Source organism: Tursiops truncatus, chromosome 19 (genome assembly GCF_011762595.2).
Source record: "Tursiops truncatus isolate mTurTru1 chromosome 19, mTurTru1.mat.Y, whole genome shotgun sequence".
NCBI lineage: Eukaryota > Metazoa > Chordata > Mammalia > Artiodactyla > Delphinidae > Tursiops > Tursiops truncatus.
The window spans coordinates 43133194-43161126 of NC_047052.1; the positions used below are offsets into that span (position 1 = coordinate 43133194).

Here is a 27933-nt window from a genome sequence, read left to right on the forward strand (position 1 = left end):
CCATCCTGTCAAAGGATGCTCTGTCTTCTCAGTTGCCTAGGCCAGAAGCTTTGGTCATCCTGGACCCCTCTCTCTCATGCACACTCATATCCACTCCATCAGCAAGTTTTGTTGGCTCTACCTTCAAAATCTTTCCAGGATCTCCCCAGTGCCCACACCCTGGTCCACCTGTCACGTCCCACCTGGACGATCACAGCAGCCTCCCTGATCTCTCTGACCCTCCCCCTAGTTTGTCCCTAAAGGCTGTCAGAGAGATCCATCACCTCTCCCCCTCCCACACACACACAGGAAGCAGGTGGCCTTGCCACCAGCAGAGTGACATCCGCTATTGCTGCCTCTCTACTCCCCATTGTTCCTCAGGACTTCTCTGGACCAAAGCCCTTTGACAGACCTCTTCCAGCCCCCAGCCCATCATGGTTCCTGCAGGCAACATCCCGTTCCTGCTTTTGCTCCCAGGTGAAGCCAGTGGTTATGGGGGGTGTTAGGCAGAGCTTTGTGAAAGGAGTGGCTTGGGGTGGCATCTGAAGGGAGGGGTGCTGAGGATGGGTCCTTCTCCCAGTGCCCTTGCCCTTCCAGAGAGAGACTTCTGGGCCTGGTTCTTTGGGGAGGGAAGCTGAGTTTGGATGGCTGCTGTTCGTCCCCTTCTCACCGCTGGGTGAGATTTCCCGTGAGGTGAGATTTCTGACTTCCTGTCTCCCTCCGTGTTTCTGGGTGCTTCCCTCCCATTTGGCCCCTCTTTCTTATTTGACCTCTCCCGAGTGGAGGCTACTTCTCAGGACATCACCTTTCCCTGCACCCTGTTTTGAGAACCACCTCTCCCCACTGATCTACCTCCCCTCTCCTTCCTCAGTGGCTGCAGCTCAGACGACCCCAGGTGAGAAATCAACACCCTGTCCCCTTTGCAGCACCGCTTCAGGTCCTGCTTCCATCCCTAAAGTGTGGCCTGTGGGTCCTGGATCTCACCTCACATCCCCGAATCAGAGCCCCCAGAGGATCTGCAGCCCTCTCTAGGTCCCCATCTCACCGTCCTCATCACCAAACTGAAGGCCCAGGGCCTCGGCCGTCCGCCAGCCTGTCTTCAGGAGTACTTACTATGCCCAGAGCACAGTCCTGGGAGCCCTGGGACACCCCCCAGCCTCTCTCTGGATCTCCCTTTCCCCTTTCATTCCCCAGGGAATCTGGGACACCCACCTCCAAAGGGACTTCCTCTGACCCATATGCCCAAAGCCCAGGCCCAAGTGTCTGGAACTCCCCTCAGCTGCCTTCTATCTTGGCTCCCACCCCTTCAGGTTCCTGTTCTGGATGTGGGCCCCTCTCCCTGCCACTCCTGGCGGGCCTCGTGGCTGCAGATGCGGTCGTGTCACTGCTAATCGTGGTGGTGTTGTTTGTGTGTGTGCGCCCACGCAGCAGGCCCACCCAAGGTGAGGGCAGGGACAGAGCTGGGCCTGAAGAGGCATGGTGTCCCTAGGGAGGGGGTCCCCAGGGCGGGTGCCCCCGGGCAAGCCCTTGAGGTTCTGGGGAAACCCTGGGGGCGGTGCTTAGGGGAACTCCTGAGGAAACCCCTGAGGCAGGGGGTCCCCAAGGAAGTGGAGATGTGGGTGGAAGGTGGGTGGTCAGGCCTCGTGCTTTCTCTCCCCCACCCCCAGAAGATGGCAAAATCTGCATCAACATGCCTGGCAGGGGCTGACTCCCCAGTAACTGCGACATAGGACTTCTGACCCTGTCATCCTGGATTGTGTGTGGCGGCACAGGATATCCAGCCCTCTTCTGGGCTGGAATAAAGCAATTGAAATGCTCCTTGTTCTAATTCTTTCTCAGACAACCCAGGTTCCCCAAAGGCTCCCTCTCATTTAGCTGTTTCTGGGTCCTTGATCCACCTAGAACCCCGCATATCCCCATCCCGTCAGCCCAGGGATCTGGAATAACTCAACATTGTTTGTGTGCTCCATGTTTATTTGGGGGCAGTAGTGGGGAGAGGTCTGATGTCTCATTGTGGACACTCTGTGGATCCGTATCTTGGTGGGAGTAGGACTAGAGTGCTGGGCAGGCATCAGGAATGACTGGATCCAGGCATCAGGTTGCTGACTGCCCTGGTCTGGGCTCATTTTTAATATGGCCTCTGTGTGTTGAGGCTGCTGTAGACATCTGTCCTCTGGCCTTGGAGCTCCTAAAGGGATGGACAGGGTGTGGACCATCAGTGAAGGGGGTCCACCAAATGAACTGAAAATAAAATCTAGCCTTCTCCCAGTGGCCTGCAAGGCCCCTGGCAGCTTCTTCAACCTTGTAGCCATGAAAGAGATCTGGACTTTATTCAAGTGCCTTCAATGTTCCCCCTTCTCCTCTGCCTCATTGTTATGCCCCAGCCGAGGGGCCTTTGTGTGTGCTGTTCACTCTGCCTGAAACATTGGTCCCCTAGATATTCCCATGGGTAGTTCCTTCTCACCCTTCAAGTCTCAGCTCACGTCACTTTTTCATAGAAGCATTTCTTGATTTCCCCATCTATAGTTTCTTCCTCACACACTCGAGTCACTGTCACATCAATCTACTTTATTTCCTTCACGTTGCCTCCCCAAATGATCTTATTTGTTAATCTGCTTCAAGTCTGTCTCCCCAGAACTTCCCTGGTGGCGCAGTGGTTAGGAATCCGCCTGCCAATGCAGGGGACATGGGTTCGAGCCCTGGTCCAGGAAGATACCACATGCCACGGAGCAACTAAGCCCATGAGCCACAACTACTGAGTCTGTGCTCTAGAGCCCGCGAGCCACAACTACTGAGCCCACGTGCCACAACTACTGAAGCCTGCACGCCTAGAGCCCGTGCTCTGCAACAAGAGAAGCCACCGCAATGAGAAATCCGCGCACCGCAAAAAAGAGTAGCCCCCGCTCGCCGCAACTAGAGAAAGCCTGCGCGCAGCAACAAAGACCCAACGCAGCCAAAGATAAAAATTAATTAATTAATAAAAAAAAAAAAGTCTGTCTCCCCAACTAGGATGTAAGCTCTGCTGCTGTGTCTCCAGCATCTAGCATATATCGGCCCTCAACAAATTCCACCAAAGGAATGAATAAACTGGGGCTTTGCCCTAAAATTTCACTGTCCCCCACCTCCCCCAGTAACTGGAAAGCCCCTTCAGTCCTCTGGACCTCACAGAGCCAAACTTGAGATTCTTATACTTTACAAAGAGACTTTTTATCCACAAGTGAGGCAAAGCAAAGTTGGCTGCAGACAAGTAAAACAGATTTCACAGAGCAGGGTTCACGATGGGGATGGGGTGAGGTTCTATGGCCCCAAGGTGCAGGCCTCAGATAGAATCCCTGAAATCATATACAAATGCCCAGTCTGGAGTTCATCTTTCTGGAGAGGGTCTGTTTGGCTTCCATTAGATTCTCAGAGGAGGTCATGACCCCCTAAAGGGTTAAGAATGGCATGGACAGGAGGTGGGAGATGGAAAGATGACATTTGCATTATGGTTCTTAAGAAGGGTTTCAAGGATACTTGCACCGCCTCTAGATTATATGCACAATTTTGCATCTTTTGTGTGGATTTTTCTGAAGAGTCTCTGGCTTTCGTCAGTTTCTCAAAGGCTGCAGGGTCCCTCCCCCACAAATTCAGAGCTCCTCTCTTTAGAGTTACCAAACTAGGGTTGAATTATATCCTCTGCCCTTATGAGGACTTCTCTGAGAAATCAGCCTGTCCTGGGCTGGGCTTTTGGAGAACAATTGAGAGCCTGCCCTCTGGCTGAGACAAACTACCCCTGTATTTCCCCTGCACGCATTTTAAGCTGAGCATAAGGTGGTGATGGATCATTGAAAGCAGTTTTGGATGTTTTGTCTTCAAGCATTTGAGGAGCTGCTGGGAAAGTGGGCTTTAGGGCCTAGGTTCTGCAGGGGCTGGGGGAGGGGTATTTGGGACAAGACACCCTCAGGGCAGGAGTGAGGTGTGAGAAAGAAAAGCTGGTTTCCTCACCTGATAAGGCGACTCTGTCTCAGTGATGTGCTGTTTCCGGGTCACTGCTTGGGGGTGGGGAACAGCAGAGTTCAGAGACAGACGGGGTGAGAATCGGGACCATTTGGTTGCAAAAGCCGCCCCTCCATCACCTCCTTTTGGGTGGACGTGACTTGGGAGCTCACCCCTCCCCGCCAGGGAAGTCCTCAGAGGGTCCCAGGCCATCCCCGGCCAGCTCCACTCACCCTCCGTGGGCCCTCGCCCCCGAGGGACCAGCCGACCCAGGGAGTACACGGCCAGGGCGATGAGGAGGGTCAGGACCAGGTCCCCCAGCACGATCCCCGCCAGCATGCCGGGGCTCACGGAGGAGCAGCTGCAGTCTGGGAACGTAAGTGGCACAGGAGTCAGAGACCAGTGGGAGCTGGGAATTGGGAGGTGGTGTCAGTCATCAGGGGGTGGTGTGGAGAGACTGGGGAAGGGACAGAGGTGGGGTGGTCTTTGGGAGGTAGGGAGGGGGATCGCAAGGTCTAGGCCTACCTGCGTGGGCCTGAACGAGGCTGAGACCTGAGGAGAGAAAAAGAAGGTAAACTGAGACACGTGACTATGACTGGGGGTTGGGCAGAGAAGCTGCGTAGGGTGGGTCCTAACAGGCAGCAGGCGCAGGTGGAGAGCCACGTCTGGTGGGACCTGCGGGCCGGCATCATCACGGCCACCGGACTGTGTTACTTCTACATCGACGTGTCCTGTTGCAACACCCTCAGAATCCCCTCCCTCTGCTTCTCCCAGAGGCCAGATCTTGTGGGGCACAGGGTCTGGGAGAGACCCATAGGGTTTTGGGCCCCAGGGATCTGCTCCGGTATCATCCCCCACCCTTTGGTTCTCTCTTTCCGCCCTGTTCCCTTTCCTGCCCAGAACTGAGCCCAGGAGCTGCCGAAGCCCCCAACTCACCACCCACAGTCAGGAGAGACAGGAGCCTGTTGGAAGGTCCAAGGCCCCCCATGATGCAGGCGACGCTGCTGGACACCACAGTCCAAGGCGGGTGGGATGTGACGTAGTGTCCAACCAAGGAAAGGAGGAAGTCTGAGGTGGGTGGTGGCAGGAGGGAGGAGGGGACGATGGGGGAGGAGGAACGGAGACGGATACCACCAGAGAGTCAGGCCCAGACACCCCAGAGGGCCATGCTGCAGTCCCCAGTGGCTGGAACGAAGGGCAAAAGATACATGTGTCAACTCGACCTCCATCCCTAGGCAGGGGTCAGACATCATTATAACAGGAGGGTCTGTGGCTGACTGTGCTTGAAGCTATCTCTGCCTCTTCCTGGCTGGACAATCTTGAACAAGTCACTCAACCTCTCTGGGCCTCAGTTTCCTCATCTGTAAAATGAGGAGTAAAATAGTACCTACTTTATACTATTGTTGTGGGGAATCAAATGAATTAATATTTCTAGAACAGGGTCTGACCCTTGTCAGCTTTTTATAAGAACCAGTTATAATTACTTGACAATCAGAACCATGTGATGTTCATAGGATATTAAAAGAGAGCCATCAGGATACGGGTACTAACGACGTGCAGGCACCCCGTCCCAAGTGTTCATGCATTTAACCCCCAAGAACACTCTTCTGAGGGAGATGCTCTGATCCTCATTTTACAGAAAGATAAAGACACTTGCCCAAGGTGACACAGAACATAAAGGCAGAAATGGAACCCAGGACCCAAAGACAAATATTTGACCCTTAGAAAGAAAAAAGAACCAAGATGGAGGATAGGGAAGGAGAAAGTAGCGGGAAGGCAGAGAAAGAGGGAGAGGAATAGGCAGTGACACAGATGCACACAGCACAGATGCAGGACTGGGGCTTTGGGGTGAGGCAGGTGGGGGAAACGTGGTAACACTGGGCCAGGTTAGGCTGCTCGCACCAAATGAGGAAGTGGCTGGAAGCCAGCACTGACGGAGGCCACCCAGGAGATGACAAGGACTTCTAGCCCCAGCAGATGAGCTGGGGCTGGGGAAGGAGGAACCTGAGGTTAGGGCCAGCAGCAGCAAGCCCCCCTCCCCTGTCCAGGCGGAACACCCACAGCTCCCCAGGGGGCCGGGCTCAGGAGAAAAAAGGGGAAACTGGATGCTGGTCATGGGACAGACGCTGAGTGGCCTGTTGCGGGGGCGTAGTATTCGAGTCTGGAAGAGGGCCAGGGCCGAGTCCCAGGCAGCACTGGCTGCTAACATCGCCGCTGCCCAGGCCTGGCTGAGTTCCGCCGCAGAAGAATCAACACCCCACCATCACCACCACCACCACCAGGTCTGGAGGGAGTAGGTCCTGCAGGCCCTACTGGCGCACCAGGCATCTCAAGGTGGCTGAAGCCCAGCAAGCCGGGGGGGGGGGGGGGCAGTCTGAGACCAGAGGAAGCTCTGAGCCGGGAGGGCTTTGATATGACTCGGGTGTTCCCAGGGCTCCCTCTGGCTGGGGGTAGGGAGCAGACTGTGGGGGGCAGGGGCAGGAGCTGGGGGCCAGGCTGCTGCAATGATCCAGTTTCTCGTGAGGATTTTGTGAGGTCTGTTAGAATCAGGCTTCCTGGCACCCTGTATATGCTCGATGAATGTTAATCTTTATCAACATCATTGCTGTTACTGTTATTAGTACTTCAAGTTTTCAGTTCTGGGCTCGCCTTGAGAAAAATCCTCCCTCTACCGCTCAGCCTTGGCCTCCTGATCTGATTCTTCCAACTGCAGCCAGGCCCAGGCGGTCCCCAGTCTACCAGCCCCACACCCAGGCAGCACCTAGTCAGAACAGATGTGGCCACAGGGCTGGATCAGAGTCCTGGGGCTCCCCTTTGGTTGACGAGATGTGGGGAAGTCTGAGGTGTCCCAAGGGAGCCAACTGGGGTGGTGGTAGATATTTGTGGGACGTGGGATAGAGGCTCTTTACCAACCCAAAGTGAAGTATTTCAATATTTTAGCGACAGGTACAACTTTACTGGTGCAGACCCCAATACGCCAGCCTGGGCTGGTCTCCACTCCCTGGTCTCCATTCCACCGGGAAAAGGAACGGGCTGAGATGGAGGGCAGCATCCTCCTCCCAGAGCCAGACTCCAGGCAGCAGCGTTGCCCCCCTGGCCACCAGATCTGTAAGTGTCTCAGTCTCTCCTGGCAGCAGCGCAAGAGTTGGGGAAGGTCAAAGTTGACTTTCCCAGAAGGCAGGCTGTGTGCTGAGTCTGTGACAAGCTTGCCTCTGTGGGAGCTACAGTCCCTCCCCACTCTCCCTGCTTCCACTTTTGCCCCCTACAGTCCATCTTCCCCACACCAGCCAGAGGAAGCTTTCTGAAAAGTGAGACAAATAACCCACTTTTTTAAATGGCCGGAAGATTGGAACAGACACGTCACAAAACAAGAGATGTGACTGGCCGAATAACATGTGAAAAAACACTCAACATCATGTCATTAGGGAGATACAAACTAAAACCACAATGAAATACACACCTACTAAAATGACAAAAAAAATTTTTTTTAAGTATTTATTTGACTTCACCCAGTCTCAGCTGTGGCATGCAGGATCTAGTTGCCTGATCAGGGATCAAACCTGGGCCCCCTGCCTTGGGAGTGTGGAGTCCCAAACACTGGACCACCAGGGAAGTCCCTAGAATGACAATAATTAAAAACACGGACCCTACCAAGTGTCAGCAGAGACGTGGAGCAATTGGAAATGTAAAATAGAACCTTGGAAAAGAGTTTGATAGTTTCTTATAAAGTTAAATAGTCACCTACGCATAGATCCAGCAATTCTGCAAAAGAAGGCATTTACCCGAGAGAAATAAAAACATATGTTCATGTAAAAACCTGCCCATCTCTGTGTCCTCCCCTCGGGCCTCTTTTCACCTCACTTCCCCTACTCGAGTTACACTGGTCTTCTTGCTGTTTCTTGAATAAGTCAAGCTCATTCTCACCTCAGGGCCTTTGTACCTGCTGTTCCCCCTGTCTGTGATGCTTTTCCTGAAGTCTTTGAATAATTGACCCTTTCTCATCCTCCAGGTGTCAACCCAAATGCTACACACTCACAGAGGCCTCTCCTTGTCACCACTGCTCAAGTCACCTCCTACCAATTTCATTTCCTTCTTGTATTTGTCATGCCTGAAATTCTCTGACTTACGTATTCCTATTTCTACGGTCCGCCACTTCCTCTAGAATGGAAACTCCATAAGAAGAGGAATCTTTCTGTCTTGTTCACCGTTGTGTCCCCAGCACACATAGCAGATGCTCAATAAATATTCTTTGGCTCTTGGCCCTAATGACCACCAGTGGTAACAGGTTGTATTAAACATGGCTCCTCGGGCTTCCCTGGTGGCACAGTGGTTGAGAGTCCGCCTGCCGATGCAGGGGACACGGGTTCGTGCCCCGGTCCGGGAGGATCCCACATGCTGCGGAGCGGCTGGGCCCGTGAGCCATGGCCACTGGGCCTGCGTGTCCGGAGCCCGTGCTCCGCAACGGGAGAGGCCACAACAGTGAGAGGCCCGCGTACCGCAAAAAAAAAAAGACTGGGACTTCCCTGGTAGCCCAGTGGGTAGGACTCCATGCCATGCTCCCAGTGCAGGGTCCCGGGGTCGATTCCTGGTCAGCGAACTAGATCCCACATGCATGCTGCAACTAAGAAGTCCACATGCTGCAACTAAGACCAGCACAGCCAAAATAAATAAATAAATATTAAAAAAACCAAAAAAGATCAAAAACCCAACTACCACTTCTGAGGTGTCAGGAGCAAAAGCAGGATACTGCACGTGGTCCCTGCACACAGCACCACCAAGTGGGTTGGCCAACCACCTAAGCCAACCCTCCGGCCCGGACCCATGAACCCACCCCTACCCTCACCCAATTTAAGTTACCAGCTCACTCCCCTTCAGGAAGCAAGCAAGGGGAACTGTTACTTGTTTTTGCTCCTTCGTGCTGCAGCACGAGTCCCAGTAGAGCCTTGCCTGAATTTCTCATCTGGCCTCTTATCAATTACTATTGATTAAGGAGTCCAAGAACGCTGGTTGGTTAGATAGATAGATAGATAGATAGGGATATATAATATAGATATAGATATATATCCTGGGAAAGGGCAAAGATTGGCTCAACACAAATAATCTGCCCACCTCAAAACTGGGGTGAGGGGTGAAATCTGTAAGAAAATGGCAGGATGCATGAGGACACTGAAATGGAGCAGGAGGGAGGAACCGTCTCTAGAAGCAGCATGGGGGGATGCTGTTGGTGTCTCACCCATATTCCCTCAGCATTTACCATTTCCAAGCACACAACCTGGCTTCTGAGTGCCTGCACTGTGGCTATCTTCTTGAGGGCTCTTTCTGGCTGTTGCAACCCACTCCGCCCAAGCTGGAAAGGGCCAGGGGGTTAATGCTCCTGGGAGCAGCTCTCTACCAGTAACTGACGGGAGTTGGTAGATAAATACCCCAGCTCCCTCAAGACTTGGATGAACAACTCTAGACTGTTCTACAGTCTTCCAGGATTCCCCAGCAAGATTAAGCTCCAATTGCTCTAGATAACACACCCTTCATTGGCTCATCCTTCCCTGTCTCCCTTCCCCACTCCCTGTTGGTGTTCTCTGAACTTCAAGTAAATGGCTTGCACTTGAATCCTCTTTCAGCGTCTGCTTCTGGGGGAACCTACACTAAGACAAAGGGAGTTTAATTTCCAGAAGGAAAGAGGGGCACCGGGTCATCAGTACAATGGATGCCCATGACATCTCTTATCCCTACCCCTTTCTCAAAAGACTTGCTGCTTCCACAATTTGAAAGTAGGAATTATCCGTGCCCACCCCCTGGCAACGTTACACTTGACCCAAACATAGCAGTCAGGGTTCTTCGTTACATACCATAGAAACCAAGGCAACAGAAAAGGAGGTGTGTTCAATGATGTTAAGGAAACCGCTGAATCTCTAGGAGGGCCAGAGAAGCACTCCCGGGGCTACACAAATCTTAATGCCCACACAGAATTTTCTGCTAAGACTTCTGATGTTCACATCAGAATCGATTTTACAGGTTGCCTCCTTCTCACTCTCTTTCAAATCGAATCATGATGTGAGTACCAAAATACTTGCAGATGAAATATGATGTTTGGGATTTGCTACATAACGAGACAGAAGAGGGGAATGAGTGGTAAAGGATGGGCCATGGTTGGCCGGTTGTTGGGAGTAGATAGATTATTGAGGACTCCTCATACTTTTCTGTCTACTTTTCTGTCTTTTCAAAATTTTCCAAATTAAAAAAACAATTTTCAAACATGGGTGCATTTGGTTGGCAGAGTACGGAAAACATGCCCACACCACAGCTGCAAGAAAGGGTGGGAAAGTGGTCTCTGATTTCTAGACTGGGGAGGCCAAATTCATAAGGTAGGAAATTCCCAAAATGTAGAGCTGATGTTCAGAAAGCCCTGGACCTCTGGATAGAAAGCATGAGAATTGTCCAAAATACCAGGGGAACCAATCCATCTGGCCTGCCTTACCCTTCCTAGATAAGATAATAGTTTGATTCTTTGGTCAAAATAAAATGGAAAACCACAATGAGATACCACTACACATCTATTAGAATGGCAAACAACAACAACAACAACACTGACAATATCTAGAGCTGCCAAAGATGTGAACAGCTAGAACTCTTATATGTTGCCGATGGGAGGGCAAAATAGTACAGACCCTTTAGAAAACAGTTCGGCTGTTTCTTAGAAGGTTAAACATATTCTTACCATATGACCCAACAATCTCATTCCTAGGTGGTTTTTTGTTTTGTTTTGTTATGTTTGTGGCTGCACTGGGTCTTCTTGCTGTGCGCGGGCTTTCTCTAGTTGTGGTGAATGGGGGCTACTCTTTGTTGCAGTGCGCTGGCTTCTCATTGCGGTGGTTTCTCTTGTTACAGAGCATGGGCTCTAGGTGCGTGGGCTTCAGTAGCTGTAGCAAGTAGGCTCAGTAGTTGTGGCTCACGGACTCTAGAGTGCAGGCTCAGCTCAGTGCACGGGCTTAGTTGCTCCATGGCATGTGGGATCTTCCCGGACCTAGGCTCGAACCCGTGTCCCCTGCGTTGGCAGGCAGATTCTTAACCACTGCACCACCAGGGAAGCCCTCATTCCTAGGTTTTTACCCCAGAGAAGTGAAAACTTAAGTGCACATAAAAACCAGTATGCTATATGAATAGTGGCTTTCGTCATAATTGCCCAAAACTAGAAACAACCCAAGTGTTCGTCAACAGATGAATGGATAAACAAACTGTGATACTTCCATACAATGGAATACTATTTGGCAATTAAAGGGAATAAGCTACTAATACACACAACAGCACAGACACATCTGAAATGCATCATGTTAAGTGAAAGAAGCCGGACTCAAAAGTCTACATACACGATTCCATTCATATGACATTCTGGAAAAGGTAAACTATAGGGACAGAAATCAGATCAGTGCCTGCCAAGGGCTGGAAGTAGAGGGAGAGGTTGACCACAAAGGGAAATCCGGGAGTGATAGAATTCTATATTTTCATCGTGGTGACAATTACATGGCTGTATGCATTCTTCAAACCCATAGAAAAATACACTAAAAAGGGTGATTTTTACTCTATGTAAATTCTACCTGAATAAAAAAAATTGTTTTTGTTTTTAATGAAATGACAGCTGTAAGCACCAAAGAAACTGGTAAAGAGGTTTCACAATCTCTTTATTTCCTGTCAGTTATTTCCTATCAGTGGATGACTACCCAGATGTTTCCCACTCTGGCGTAAGGGAAAGTGCTAGCAAGCACTGTTTGGCTAGAAGGTGAGTGAGCCTGAATTCTAGTGATCAGCAAACATTGTTTTCTCCCCTTCTTCTATTGAAATAGCATTTGGAATTGGGCATCTGGTCCCCTGGCCAAGACTATGTTTCTCAGTCTCTTTGGAGCCAGGTGAGGCCTTGTAACTGTCTTCTGGCCCATGGAATGTGGGAAGAAACAAAATGGGCAACTTCTGTCTTTTTGTTTGTTTTGTTTTCAGTTTGTTTTTTGGCCACGTTGTGTGGCATTCGAGATCTTAGTTCCCCAACCAGGAATTGAACCCGTGCCCCTTGCATTGGGAGCACGGAATCTTAACCACTGGACCGCCAGGGAAGTGGCCCGGTTGTGTTTCTGAAGGCAAAAGTGTGCCCTGCCCGTCTCTGCCCTTCCTCTTGGCTGGAGTGTGGCCCTGACACTGGCAGTGGGCACCCATCTTAGACCACAATGGCCAAGTTTTATTCATAAAATGAAGGCCTTTTAAATATAATTAAAGCAATACTTGATAGATTTATCAACTGTGTTTTACCCATATCATAAACGCAGTCATTACCAATGAATTAGAACTCTGCAAGCTGATTTGAAGGGATTTTAACTGAGAAAAGCAAGATGCAGAGAAGTGAATCTAGTGCGATTCCAAACAATGACCAAAAAGAATCCCTTATAAATATATGTATACATGTTTGCATATTTGAGTGATGGTGGAGTAAACTATGTAAGGATACACCTGGGCCGCTAACGCTGGTAATACCGGTGACTTGGATCAGGATAGGAGATGGGGGAGGGTAATCACAAAACAGGGTTGAAAGGAAAGGAACTGGGACATCCCTCGTGATCCAGAGGTTAAGACTTCGCCTTCCAACGCAGTGGGTGCGCGTTTGATCCCTCATCAGGGAGCTAAGATCTCACATGCCTCGTGGCCAAAAAACCAAAACATAAAACAGAAGCAATATTGTAACAAATTCAATAAAGACTTTAAAAATGGTCCACATCAAAAAAAAAATCTAAAAAAAAAGTGAAGGAACTATATGAGAACAATGTGGGTATAACATGATGCCATTTACATAAAATGATATAAGTAAAATTGTGTATATCTGCATAGAAAGAAGTATGAATGTGTAGTCAAGTGAATGCCAACTGTGGTATCTCTGGGCAGTGGGATTTAGATTATTTATTTTTTTAAATTAATTTATTTGTTTTTATTTTTGGCTGTGTTGGGTCTTTGTTGCTGTGCATGGGCTTTCTCTAGTTGCGGCGAGTGGGGGCTACTCTTTGTTGCAGTGCGCGGGCTTCTTATTGCTGTGGCTTCTCTTGTTGCGGAGTGTGGGCTCTAGGCATGCGGGCTTCAGTAGTTGTGGCACGCGGGCTCAGTAGTTGTGGCTCACAGGTTCTAGAACGCAGAATCAGTAGTTGTGGCGCACGGGCTTAGTTGCTCTGCGGCATGTGGGATCTTCCCGAACCAGGGCTCGAACCCATGTCCCCTGCATTGGTAGGTGGATTCTTAACCACTGCGCCACCAGGGAAGCCCTATATTTTCTTACTTTTAAAAATTTGATTTTTTTTATGGGGAATATTTTTAATCTATGTAATTGGGGGAAAAGATATTTCAATATCAGAAAACACAACAAACAAATAAATTCAATTTTGCAGAAGAAAAAAATACAGGACTTCTTCTGCCAGGAGTGGTGTTCTAAAGAAATCAGAAACCACCCTCCATTGGAGAACAGATAAAAATGCAGGATGAAGTCTATGGGAAAAAAAATTTACTAAAAGCAGCAAAGCACTAGTAAGAGGCTAAGGAAACAGTACTGAAAACTCAGAATAAAACAAGAGAGGAGTTCAAAACTCAAATGCCTTTGGGACAAATGCCTTCATTTGTCCCGAAGGCATTTTCCAACTCAGAAGACAGTCTGAGAGTAGAGGAGCAAAAGTAAAGGCCCAGATCCACCCAGACTGGCAAGTCTGAACCTCAGCTCTTCATTTTAAGCTGAAACCTGAAGGCCATCACACTCAAGGTAAGAATGAGCCCGGAGTCACCTAGCTTTCATGTGAACTTGCAGTTTATCCTTATACCCCCTTCACTATGCTATAGCTACACGAATTTTCAAGAAAACAAAACACAAGTTTGAAGTTTTTATCAGGAAACTGGAAATTATAAAAAGTGAGACAGGTTTTTTTTTTCGGTATTCGAATACAAAACAAAAAGCAATCTAGAACGGAAAAAATATAATCACTGAAATTAAAAACTCAATGAGTGTGTTTAATAGAGATTAGACATAGCTGGAAAAAGGAGGTAGGTTAAAAAAATTAAGAAAAAAACTATCCAGAATTCAGTAGAGGCAGAAACTAACACACCACTGTAAGCAATTATAATCCAATAAAGATGTAAAAAAAAAAAGTATAAATAAATAAATAATCCCCACGGAGGGCATAAAGCAACTTTCCTTCCAGGGCCCTCATGAGGGACTCCCAGCTCAGCAGAACTCCTGCAAACAAAGATAAAACACTCCTGCACTTCCCACTGTGGCCCCTTGGAACCCTCCTGACACAGCTGTCAGGCTGAGGAAGGGCTGACCAGCCTCCTGACCCCAGAAGGAGTGCCCGTGTTCTTGCACGTTCGAAGACACCCCTCCCGTAAAAGGACAGCGCCAACTGCTGAAGGATTACTTCTACACTGGTCTCTCCTAACTGGTGGACAAGAGCAAGAGAGGGGACACAGGATGGTCGAGGGATGTCATCATGGGTTACTTTACAGGAATCCCAGAGATGATGCAAGGGCAGACATCAAAGAAGAGAATAGTCGAAGCCTTCAGGTGACAAAAACATTCTGGAAATAGATAGTGGTGATGGTTGCACAACACTGTGAATGTACTTAATGCCCCTGAATTGAACACTTTAAAAATGGTTAAGGGCTTCCCTGGTGGCGCAGTGGCTAAGAATCCTCCTGTCAGTACAGGGGACACAGGTTCGAGCCCTGGTCCAGGAAGATCACACATGTTGCGGAGCAACTAAGCCCATGTGTCACAACGGCTGAGCCTGTGCTCTAGAGCCCGTGAGCCACAACTACTGAGACCGCGTGCTTCAACTACTGAAGCCCACACGCCTAGAACCCGTGCTCCGCAACAAGAGAAGCCACTGCACATATATACACTACCAAATGTAAAACAGATAGCTAGTGGGAAGCAGCTGCATAGCACAGGGAGATCAGCTCGGTGCTTTGTGACCACCTAGAGGGGTGAGATAGGGAGGGTGGGAGGGAGACGCAAGAGGGAGGAGATATGGGGATATATGTATATGTATAGTTGATTCACTTTGTTATAAAGCAAAAACTTACACACCATTGTAAAGCAATTATACTCCGATAAAGATATTTTTTAAAAAAAGAGAAATACAAAAGATAGGATGAAAGAGAATTTCTAACTTATTTCATTGTAGTCATAGAAGAATGGGGTAGAGGCAATATTTGAATAGATCATGACCAAGTTAGAGTTATAGTAAGAAAGCAAGATGGGTTGAATATTAGAAAATCAATGTAAACCAGCACATTAACAGGTTAAGGGGGGAAGCATATGATTACCTCAACAGATGCCAAAAGTTTTTGATGAAATTCAACATTCTTTCAGAAAACTAGGAATAGAAGTGAATTTAAATATTTGATGAATAACTATATATAAAATAGACAACTAATAAGGACCTACTGTATAGCACAGGGAACTCTACTCAATACTCTGTAATGACCTATATGAGAAAAGAATCTAAAACAGAGTGGATACACAAATATGTATTACTGATTCACTTGGCTGTACACCTGAAACTAATAGAGCATTTTAAATAAAATATACTCCAATAAAAAAGTTTTATAAAAATTTGATGAATAGCACTACCAAAACCGACAGCTAGCATCACTTATGGTTAAGTATCAAAACATTTAATGGTTAAATATTAAAAGTTTTCCTTCGGGGACTTCCCTGGTTGTCCAGTGGTTAAGACTTTGCCTTCCAATGAAGGGGGTGTGTGTTTGATCCCTGGTCAGGGAGCTAAGACCCCATATGCCTCAGGGCCGAGAAACCAAAACATAAAACAGAAGCCACATTGTAACAAATCCAATAAAGACTTAAAAAATGGTCCACATCAAAAAAAAAATCTAAAAAAAAATGTTTTCCTTCTAAGTTTGGAATAAGACAAAGAAAGATGCCTATTGTCATCACTTCTGTTCAATTTTGTCCTGGAGACCTTAACTCTGAAGTAAAGCAGGAAAATAAATAAAAGGTTATTGCCACCATTATTAATAGATTATATGATTCTGGCTAAAGAAAATTCAGAAAACTCTATAGACTAATTTATTAGAATTCATAACAGAATTTAGTGAGGTAACTGGATATAAAATCAACCTACAAAAATCAATTTTATTGCTATATACCAGCCATAAACCAAACAAAGGTGGAAAAAAGTAACACTTTACATTAGCATAAATGGCCAAGTAGCTAGTAATAAATCTAACAAACTATATGAAAAGCCTGTACAGGGAAACTCTGTAAAAGACTTTTAAAAAAATCTAGATAAATGGTTTGATATACCATGTTATTGGATTTGGATAGCAGTTTCCCCTGAATTTACCTATATATTCAATCCATTCATAATCTAGACTCTAAAAGCTTTATTCTGTGGAACTTGCAGATGGATCCTAAATTTTACACTGAAATACAAAGAGCTGATTATAACAAAGATACTCTTAGACAAGAACAAGATGAGAGGTCTCTCACCCTACCTGATATCAAGACTTATTGTAAAGCTGCTGAAGGAGTGAGTGGAAGTGGTTTAACCACTTTGGAAACAGTATGACATTGTTTTTCCCAGTGACTCAGAACTTCTGCCCCTCTACCTGTATCCTGGGGAGACTAGTGGATGGACACCAGGAAGCCTGTATAAACCTCTTCACGGCTGCGCTATTTGCAAAGCCCTTCAGGGGAACCAACACATATGTCCATCACAGGAGAATGGGTACGTATATTGTAGCCCATTCACACAATAATGATAATAATTATCCTGGATCCACAGAATAAACACAGTAGATACTAATACTTGCTACAACGTGGATTTATCTCACAAACAGAATGTTAAGTGAAAGAAGAAAAAGCCATATACAAAAGAGTACATGCAATATGGTCCTCATTTGCATAAAGTTTAAAAATAGTCCAGATGAGACTACAGTGTTTAGGAAGCACAGGTAGGGGGAAAAACTATTAAGAAAAGCAAGGAAGGGAGTCTATCAAATCAAAATGGTGGTAACCTGTCAGAGAAGAGGAAGCTTTACGAATAAAAAAGGACAAAACATTTTCTAGACTGCACTGATGACCTCTTTTTTTTCTGTGGCGGTAGATGGTCGAGTGTTCACTCCATGATTCATTATGCCGTGCATTTGCTTTTTGTTTGGGGGTTTTGTGGGCTCTTTTGATAGGTGTTCTATATGTCACAATAAATAAAATTTAAAAGATCTAATAATGCTTTCTCGTTGTGAAAATTTTGAAAAACAGCAAAATACAAAAAGAAAAAAGAAAAAGAAACTTCACCTACATCTGAGAGACAACCTCATTACAGTATTTTGTTATATTTCCATCCTGTCATTTTACTGGGTATATTTTTATATATTTCTGACCATATCATATATGCAAATTTGCATTCTGCCCATTTTTGCAACCAACTTGTATTAACCTGAAACAAGCAGCTATATTCCCTTTGACTGCTCATTCATGACGTGACCTCACTGTTACCCTCGCTATTTGCCCTGGGAAGAAACCAAAGAGATGACCCTCAGAATAAATTAGACACCAAAGCTAAGATTTTATTTCTCTGTCCACCTATGCTTAGAAAGAGTGGTGGGCTGAGTCTCCATTTCCCTTTTCCCCTTCCCACTGCCTGGAGCATGGATGTGGTGGGAGCCACCTTGGACCACTCAGGCCGGGACGCTCCCCTAGGGATGGGAGAGCCATAGGTCAAAGCAGTCCGCATCTCTGATGCCATAAAGCCTCCATACTGACACCATGAAGCCCTGGACTGCTTATGCTTGGTCTACTGGTGAGAGAGAATTAAAGTTCTCCTTTGTTTAAGCTGTAGTTATATTGAGTTCTGTTACGGATTCATGTCCTACCTAACATAGACCCTACCTAAATGCTCATTATATGTGAGCATTTTCTTGGGACTTCCCTGGTGGCGCAGTGGTTAAGAATCCACTTGCCAATGCAGGCGACACGGGTTCGAGCCCTGGTCTGGGAAGATCCCACATGCCACAGAGCAACTAAGCCTGTGCACCACACAACTGGACCTGTACTTTAGGGTCCACGAGCCACAACTACTGAGCCCGTGTGCCACAACTAATGAATCCCGCACTCCTAGAGCCCATGATCTGCAACAAGAGAAGCCACTGCAATGAGAAGCCTGCGCACCGCAAGGAAGAGTAGCCCCTGCTCACCGCAGCTAGAGAAATCCCGCGGGCAGCAATGAAGGCCCAATGCAGCCAAAAATAAATAAATAAATTAATTAATTAAAATTTTTAAAGTCTCTTAAAAAAAAAGAAGTATCATTCTTAATTGGTTCATAATATTGTGTCCTGTGAAGTTACTGAATTTTTCATTCACTCATGCATTCATCCATTTATTCCATCACATATTTGTTGAGTGCTTACTGGGCCCCTGGATGGGTGATGGGTATGCAATGGTGAATAAAACTGCCTTCCTGCAGCTTACATCCTAGTGGAAGAAGACAGGTGATACACAAGAAAACAAATAAATAAACAAGATAACCCTTCTCTGTGTTCAGATACAGCATGTTCCCAAATATGTAGCAGAGACTAATTGCTCACTAAAACTGCCCCCTTTGCCCCTTTGCACACAGCTGGACCACATTTCCCATCCTCCCTTATAATCAGGTATGTGAGCCAATGAGCAAGTGGGCAGATGCTGTCTGACTTCCGGGTGTGATCCCCCAAACCTCCCACTTAGGATCCTCACCTCTTTTAACATTCACCAATGGAGAGGACTAAGTGCAGGTGCAGGGAAGCTAAAGGAGCCCAGAGGTGCCAGGTGGGAGGAGCCTGGGTCCCTAAGTGGCTCTGAGGAGCAGAGCTACCCCACCTGCTGTATCATACAACCCTGTGAAAGAAGATAAGTTGCATCAAGCCACTGAGATTTGGGGGTTCTTTGGTTACAATTGCTAGTAATTTACTTGCCTTATACACATGAAGAAAGGGCTCTAGGGCTTCCCTGGTGGCGCAGTGGTTGAGAGTCCGCCTGCCAATGGCAGGGGACACGGGTTCGTGCCCCGGTCCGGGAAGATCCCACATGCCGCAGAGCGGCTGGGCCCGTCTGAGCCATGGCCGCTGAGCCTGCGCGTCCGGAGCCTGTGCTCTGCAACGGGAGAGGCCACAACAGTGAGAGGCCCGCGTACCGCAAAAAAAAAAAAAAGAAAAGAAAAGAAAAGAAAGGGCTCTGGTCAACTGCAAAAATGGCTCCAATTTTTCACCCCTCCCTGGCTCCTTATCCTTTGCCATCTGACTTCACAGCATCTTCCATCAAAGGGTGGAGTCTATTACCCCACCCCTTGAATCTGAGTAGGTCTTGGGCCGTGAGGTGGCAATAGAATGAGAGAGAAGAAATGGCATGATAGTTGCCAACAACTGCTAAAGAACTGAAAATGAAGTCAGAAATAAGTAAATACATTCAAGAAAAAAATGCCTAGGAGGTACCCTCATACAGTTATCATGGACTCTAGCATGTTGAGGAAAATTCCTGCAGCTCACCTAACTTCTTTCAAGCCAGCATTTCCCACATTTATTTTATCAAGGAGTCTTTATTCTCAAACACCAATTAACATCCCATGGATCTTTGTCAAATGCTAGTAGGACACAGTCAAATTATTTCCAATTAGTTTTTGTTCGTTTCGCTATTATTTTTAAAATGGTGTTATAAAAATCCTTGTAGTGAAATCTTTTCCACTTGCCGGATCCTTTCCAGGGGCTAAGTTCCTAGCAGGGTAAATGGTGAATTAACAGATATGCACATTCTCAGGCTTTGGACTCAGGCTGCCCAATCCTTCTCTGGAAGGGTCACTCCCATTCACATCCCAATCATAGTGAATGTGAACAGGGTCTTCCATTTCCCTGAACTCTCCTCACCAAAGGGAACCACATTTCAAACATCCTTGCTGATTGGACAGACAAAGGGATGCATCTCAGTATTTCAAGTGGCAAGTTATTTGAATATTACTGGGGATAAACTTGCCTTTCATCTTTTTTGGCCATTTGTATTTCTTCTTTGAATTGTCTTTTCATATTAATTACTCATCTTTCTTTTGGGTATTGGCTTTTCCTGTTAATTCCACATTAATTTATTAATATCTTTATTACATTAACCACTTTTCTATCATACCTGTTGCAAATATTTTTCTCTACTATTTATTTAACTTCAATTTTAGTCATGCCCTTTTTTTTTTTTTTTTTTTTGGCGGTATGCTGGCCTCTCACTGTTGCGGCCTCTCCAGTTGCGGAGCACAGGCTCCGGACGCGCAGGCTCAGCGGCCATGGCTCACGGGCCCAGAAGCTCCGCGGCATATGGGATCTTCCCGGACCGGGGCGCGAACCCGTGTCCCCTGCATCGGCAGGCAGACTCTCAACCACTGCGCCACCAGGGAAGCCCCGTCATGCCCTTTTTGAACATATGGGATATTTAACCTTTTATACAGTCAAACCCATCTATCCTTTCCTTTGTAATTTGTTCTTTTTTTAACAGGATTTTTAAATTTTTATTTATTTATTTATTTTTGGCTGTGCAGCACGGCATACGGGATCTTAGTTCCTCAACCAGGGATCACCAGGGATCGAACCCATGACCGCTGCAGTGGAAACACGGAGTCTTAACCACCGGACCACCAGGGAAGTCCCTGTGATTTATTCTCTTAAAGTTCAGAAAGTCTTTTCCAACCCAGAGGTTATTAAATATTTATTTCATCTTCAAGATTTTTTTTTCAAGATTTTTATTGTGTAATTTTCTTCCCACATTTTCCTCTAGTCCATCTGGAATTTATTTTCATTTGTCATGCAAGATGAGGCTCCAAATTGATATTTTCCCCCAAATGGCTGAGACATAAACCCAGCTGGTATGACATTATGTTTCTGTTCTATAATACATTCTTGCTTTCTTTACTCTGTCTTTGGCCAATCATTCTGGTACATTACCCAGGATGATTGCTCTTACACTGAAATCACACTTTATATTATATGAATTCCATGATTTTGCCTGTCTTTTCACCAGTGTATCCACAGCACCTAGAACAGAGCTTGGCACATGGCAGGATCTCAATAAATATCTGGTGAAAGAATAAATTAGTGAATGAATCAGTGAATGAGTGAGCAAATAAATGAATGCATACAATATGCCAGCCCTGATCTGGGCAGTGAGTGTACAGAGGAAGAGGAAATAGTTTACTCAGTGTGTATCAGGTAGCCATTGCTGCATAACAAAATTCCCTACAACTAATGGCTTAAAACAGCAACCATGTTATTATTTGTTCACTGTCCTGTGCTTCAAGATTTTGAATAGATGCAGAGATGGTTTGTCTCTGTTCCACATGATGTCAGCTCTGGTTAGAACATCCAAGAAAAAAAAGAACATCCAAGAGAGCTTCTTCATTTGCGTGTCTGGTGCTTTGGAAAAAGTTCGAATGGCTAAGGGATAACTAGAACAGCTGAACTGGGGTCATGTATGAGGGGCATCGATTCTCGCTGTTACCTGGCTTCCTTAGGTCTCCACATGGCCTTTCCATGTGGTCTCCCCAACTCAGAGCTCAGAGCTCCTGAGTACACAGAAGCAAAAACTGACAATCTTAAGGCTTAGCCAGGAACTGGCTGGGGGTGACTTCTGTCATATTCTATTGGTTAAAGCAAGTCACATGTCCAAGGCAGATTCAAGGGGAGAGGATTATATGAGTGTGAATAGGGAGGTATATCTCTTTGGGAATTTCAGCATAACTGACTTCCACAATCCATTAAACGGCTGCTTATTAGCCATTCACAAGGGTCAGGCAGAAAGCAGGTGCAATGGCAGGCCACACAGACACAGGCTCCTGAAATGCAGTGAGTGTAGGGGCCCAAGGCATTGCTGGGCCCTGAGGCAGGTACCTCTCCCAGTCTGAGAAAGGAAGTGGCTTCCGATGGAGGTAACCCCAGATATGTGTATTAAAAATGAGAGCACAATCAGTTAAATGGAAGAGCATGTACTAAGGTTCACAGGCGAGAAACCACTTAGAGATTGTCTTGGTGAATCCCTAAAGTCCAGAGGCAGAGAGATGAGGTTGGGGCCAAATCAGGGTCTGTATAATGTGGAAAGATGGGAGCCCTGAATGCCACTGTAAGAAAGTTAGCATTCATCTTGAAGAATAGTGATTCCCAATCAGCAACTGGGTATCAGAATTACCTGAGTTTAAGAGGGCAGACAGCAGAAGCAAGAAGAACAACAGTTCTGCAGCCTGTGGAAGGAAAACCACATTCACAGAAAGATAGACAAAATGAAAAGACAGAGGACTTTTTACCAGATGAAGGAACAAGATAAAACCCCAGAAAAACAACTAAATAAAGTGGAGATAGGCAACCTTCCAGAAAAAGAATTCAGAATAATGATAGTGAAGATGATCAAGGACCTCAGAAAAAGAATGGAAGCAAAGATCAAGAAGATGCAAGAAATGTTTAACAAAGACCTAGAAGAATTAAACAACAAACACCTAGAAGAATTAAAGAGCAAACAAACAGAGATGAACAATACAATAACTGAAATGAAAAATACATTAGAAGGAATCAATAGCAGAATAACTGAGGCAGAAGAACAGATAAGTGACCTGGAAGACAGAATGGTGGAATTCACTACCATGGAACAGAATAAAAAAAAAAGAATGAAAAGAAATGAAGACAGCCTAAGAGACCTCTGGGACAACATTAAATGCAACAACATTCACATTATAGGGGTCCCAGAAGGAGAAGAGAGAGAGAAAGGACCCGAGAAAATATTTGAAGAGATTATAGTTGAAAACTTTCCTAACATGGGAAAGGAAATAGCCACCCAAGTCCAGGAAGCACAGAGAGTCCCAGGCAGGATAAACCCAAGGAGAAACACCCCGAGACACACAGTAATCAAATTGACAAAAATTAAAGACAAAGAAAAATTATTGAAAGCAACAGGGGAAAAACAACAAATAACATACAAGGGAACTCCCACAAGTTAACAGCTGATTTCTCAGCAGAAACTCTACAAGCCAGAAGGGAGTGGCACGATATATTTAAAGTGATGAAAGGGAAGAACCTACAACCAAGATTACTTTACCCGGTAAGGACCTCATTCAGATTTGATGGAGAAATCAAAAGCTTTACAGACAAGCAAAAGCTAAGAGAATTCAGCACCACCAAAACAGCTCTACAACAAATGCTAAAGGAACTTCTCTAAGTGGGAAACACAAGAGAAGAAAGGACCTACAAAAACAAACCCATAACAATTAAAAAATTGGTAATAGGAACATATGTATTGATAATTACCTTAAACGTGAATGGATTAAATGCTCCAACCAAAAGACACAGGCTCACTGAATGGATACAAAAACAAGACCCATATATATTCTGTCTACAAGAGACCCCCTTCAGACCTAGGGACACACACAGATTGAAAGTGAGAGAATGGAAAAAGATATTCCATGCAAATGGAAATCAAAAGAAAGCTGGAGTAGCAATACTCATATCAGATAAAATAGACTTTAAAATAAAGAATGTTACAAGAGACAAGGAAGGACACTACATAATGATCAAGGTATCAATCCAAGAAGAAGATATAACAATTATAAATATATATGCACCCAACATAAGAGCACCTCAATACATAAGGCAACTGCTAACAGCTATAAAAGAGGAAATCGACAGTAGCACAATAATAGTGGAGGACTTTAACACTTCACTTACACCAATGGACAGATCATCCAGACAGAAAATTAATAAGGAAACACAAGCTTTAAATGACAAAATAAACCAGATAGATTTAATTGACATTTATAGGACATTCCATCCAAAAACAGCAGGTTACACTTTCTTCTCAAGTGTGCACGGAACATTCTCCAGGATAGATCACATCTTGTGTCACAAATCAAGCCTCGGTAAATTTAAGAAAATGGAAATCATATCAAGCACCTTTTCCAACCACAACACTATGAGATTAGAAATCAATTACAGGGAAAAAAATGTAAAACCACAAACACACACACACACAAAAAAAACACAAACACATGGAGGCTAAACAATATGTTACTAAATAACCAAGAGATCACTGAAGAAATCAGAGAGGAAATCAAAAAATACCTAGAGACAAATTACAATGAAAACACGACAATCCAAAACCTATGGGATGCAGGAAAAGCAGTTCTAAGAGGGACGTTTATAGCAATACAAGCCTACCTCAAGAAACAAGAAAAATCTCAAATAAACAATCTAACCTTACACCTAAAGGAACCAGAGAAAGAAGAACAAACAAAACCCAAAGTTAGTTGAAGGAAAGAAATCATAAAGATCAGAGTAGAAATAAATGAAATAGAAACAAAGAAAACAATAGCAAAGATCAATAAAATTAAAAGCTGGTTCTTTGAAAAGATAAACAAAATTGATAAACCATTAACCAGACTCATCAAGAAAAAGAGGGAGAGGACTCAAATTAATAAAATTAGAAATGAAAAAGGAGAAGTTACAATGACACTGCAGAAATACAAAGCATCCTAAGAGACTACTACAAGCAACTCTATGCCAATAAAATGGACAATCTGGAAGAAATGGACAAATTCTTAGAAAGGTATAACCTTCCAAGACTGAAGCAGGAAGAAATAGAAAATATGAACAGACCAATCACAAGTAATGAAATTGAAACTTGATTAAAAATCTTCCAACAGGGCTTCCCTGGTGGCGCAGTGGTTGAGAGTCCGCCCGCCGAGGCAGGGGACACGGGTTCGTGCCCCGGTCCGGGAAGATCCCACATGCCACGGAGTGGCTGGGCCCGTGAGCCATGGCCACTGAGCCTGTGCGTCCGGAGCCTGTGCTCCGCAATGGGAGTGGCCACAACAGTGAGAGGTCCGCGTACAGCAAAAAAAAAAAAAAAAAAAAAAAAATCTTCCAACAAACAAAAGTCCAGGACCAGATGGCTTCACAGATGAATTCTATCAAACATTTAGAGAAGAGCTAACACCCATCCTTCTCAAATTCTTCCCCAAAATTGCAGAGGAAGGAACACTCCCAAACTCATTCTATGAGGCCACCATCACCCTGATACCAAAACCAGACAAAGATACTACCAAAAAAAAAGAAAATTACAGACCAATATCAGATGCAAAAATCCTCAACAAAATACTAGCAAACAGGATCCAACAACACATTAAAAGGATCATACACCATGATCAAGTGGGATTTATCCCAGGGATGCAAGGATTCTTCAATATATGCAAATCAATCAATGTGATACACCATATTAACAAACTGAAAATAAAAACCATATGATCATCTCAATAGATGCAGAAAAAGCTTTTGACAAAATTCAACACGTATTTATGATAAAAACTCTCCAGAAAGTGGGCACAGAAGGAACCTACCTCAACATAATAAAGGCCATATACGACAAACCCACAGCAAACACCATTCTCAATGGTGAAAAAATGAAAGCATTTCCTTTAAGATCAGGAACAAGACAAGGATGTCCACTCTCACCACTATTATTCAACATAGTTTTGGAAGTCCTAGCCACGGCAATCAGAGAAGAAAAAGAAATAAAAGGAATACAAATTGGAAAAGAAGAAGTAAAACTGTCACTGTTTGCAGATGACATGATACTATACATAGAGAATCCTAAAGATACCACCAGAAAACTACTAGAGCTAATCAATGAATCTGGTAAAGTTGCAGGATACAAAATTAATGCACAGAAATCTCTTACATTCCTATACACTAACAACGGAAGATCAGAAAGAGAAATTAAGGAAACAATCCCATTCACCATTGCAACAAAAAGAATAAAATACCTAGGAATAAACCTACCTAAGGAGGTAAAAGACCTGTACTCAGAAAACTATAAGACACTGATGAAAGAAATCAAAGTTGACACAAACAGGTGGAGAAATATACCATGTTCTTGGATCAGTAGAATCAATATTGTGAAAATGACTATACTACCCAAAACAATCTACAGATTCAATGCAATCCCTATCAAATTACCATTGGCATTTTTTACGGAACTAGAACAAAAAATCTTAAAATTTTTATGGAGACACAAAAGACCCCGAATAGCCAAAGCAGTCTTGAGGGAAAAAAATGGAGCTGGAGGAATCAGACTCCCTGACTTCAGACTATACTACCAATCTACAGTAATCAAGACAATATGGTACTGGCACAAAACAGAAATATAGGTCAATGGAACAGGATAGAAAGCCCAGAGATACCATGCATAGAAACTCATGCCCCTATGGTCAACTAATCTATGACAAGGGAGGCAAGGATATACAATGGAGAAAAGACAGTCTCTTCAATAAGTGGTGCTGGGAAAACTGGACAGCTACATGTAAAAGAATGAAATTAGAACACTCCCTAACACCATACACAAAAATAAACTCAAAATTGATTAGAGACCTAAATGTAAGGCCGGACACTATAAAACTCTTAGAGGAAAATATAGGAAGAACACTCTGACATAAATCACAGCAAGATTTTTTTTGATCCACCTCCTAGAGTAATGGAAATAAAAACAAAAATAAACAAATGGGACCTAATGAAACTAAAAAGCTTTTGCAAAGCAAAGGAAACTCTAATCAAGACAAAAAGACAACCCTCAGAATGGGAGAAAATATTTGCAAAGAAATCAACAGACAAAGGATTAATCTCCAAAATATATAAAGAGCTCATGCAGCTCAATATTAAAAAAACAAACAACCCAATCCAAAAATGGATAGAAGACCTAAATAGACATTTCTCCAAAGAAGACATACAGATGGCCAAGAAGCACATGAAAAGCTGCTCAACATCACTAATTATTAGAGAAATGCAAATCGAAACTACAATAAGGTACCACCTCACACCAATTAGAATGGGCATCATCAGAAAATCTACAAACAACAAATGCTGGAGAGGGTGTGGAGAAAAGGGAGCCCTCTTGCACTGTTGGTGGGAATGTAAATTGAGACAGCCCCTATGGAGGTGTCTTAAAAAACTAAAAATAGAATTACCATATGACCCAGCAATCCCACTACTGGGCATATACCCAGAGAAAACCATAATTCAAAAGGCACATGCATCCCAATGTTCATTGCAGTAGCCAGGTCATGGAAGCAACCTAAATGTCCATCGACAGACGAATGGATAAAGATGTGGTACATATATACAATGGAATATTACTCAGACATGAAAAGGAACAAAACTGGGTCATCTGTAGAGATGTGGATGGATCTAGAGACTGTCATACAGAGTGAAGTAAGTCAGAAAGAGAAAAACAAATATCGTATATTAACGCATATATGTGGAACCTAGAAAAATGGTACAGATGAACTGGTTTTCAGGGCAGAAATAGAGACACAGATGTAGAGAACAAATGCATGGACACCAAGGAAAGTGGCGGGGGGGTGGTGGTGTGATGAATTGGGAGATTGGGATTGACATATATACACTAATATGTATAAAATAGATAACTAATAAGAAAAAAAGAGAATTACCTGCGTTTAGATATTTTGAAGTGTCTACATAATATCTGGGAGGAGGGATGTCCAGTTGATAACCATTCTATACATCAAGAGAGGGTCTGGGCTGCAAATAGGGCTTGGAATCGTAGCCGTGTAGTTAGTCATCAAAGCCACCAGACTATAACAGAGAAGTTCATCTCAGGAGAATGTCTAGAGTCAAGACAGAAAAGGACTCCTATCAGTGCCTCAAATAACATTCTTTGTAGCAAGTTCCTCACATCAAAAGGTGGGATCTATGTAGCTTCATCTTGAATCTGGGTGGGTTTGTGACTGCAGAAGTGATGCTGTGGGATTTTTGAGGCCAAGTCATAAAAACAAACAAACAAACATACAGTTTCTGCCTGGATCTTTTGGAACACATGCTCTGGAAGAAGCCGGCCACCATGTAAGGTCACCATGCTGGAGTAGCCACGTGTAGTTG

At 44.9% G+C, this 27933-nt stretch overlaps 2 protein-coding genes and 1 long non-coding RNA gene across 5 annotated transcripts in view; 2 read left to right on the forward strand and 1 right to left on the reverse strand.

Annotated features, from left to right (window-relative positions):
- Nucleotides 1–353: 353 nt before the first annotated feature.
- On the forward strand, nucleotides 354–1853 carry HCST (hematopoietic cell signal transducer). The gene is made up of 4 exons (XM_033845032.2): nucleotides 354–456; nucleotides 851–874; nucleotides 1290–1421; nucleotides 1647–1853. Exons 1-4 carry the CDS (start codon nucleotides 414–416, stop codon nucleotides 1685–1687), a joined length of 240 nt encoding a protein of 79 aa, XP_033700923.1. The 5' UTR covers nucleotides 354–413; the 3' UTR covers nucleotides 1688–1853.
- Nucleotides 1854–1932: 79 nt separating this feature from the next.
- TYROBP (transmembrane immune signaling adaptor TYROBP) overlaps nucleotides 1933–27933 on the reverse strand; it is a 29532-nt gene continuing 3531 nt past the window's right edge. The window contains exons 2-8 of one of the 3 annotated variants that reach the window (XM_033845027.2): nucleotides 27486–27662; nucleotides 18946–19123; nucleotides 4891–5139; nucleotides 4480–4506; nucleotides 4188–4322; nucleotides 3964–4007; nucleotides 1933–2167 (exon numbers count right to left, since the gene is read on the reverse strand). In XM_033845027.2, the coding sequence (XP_033700918.1) occupies nucleotides 2108–2167; nucleotides 3964–4007; nucleotides 4188–4322; nucleotides 4480–4506; nucleotides 4891–4942 (318 nt within the window). In that variant the 5' untranslated portion in view covers nucleotides 4943–5139; nucleotides 18946–19123; nucleotides 27486–27662 and the 3' untranslated portion in view covers nucleotides 1933–2107. Of the gene's footprint in view, nucleotides 2168–3963; nucleotides 4011–4187; nucleotides 4323–4479; nucleotides 4507–4890; nucleotides 5140–18945; nucleotides 19124–27485; nucleotides 27663–27933 lie in introns of all 3 variants that reach the window. The other 2 variants (XM_073796615.1, XM_033845026.2) reach the window with 2 other exon arrangements.
- Nucleotides 6115–9661, forward strand: LOC141277202 (uncharacterized). The gene is made up of 2 exons (XR_012328186.1): nucleotides 6115–6288; nucleotides 6895–9661. It is a non-coding gene; the product is annotated as an uncharacterized lncRNA (long non-coding RNA).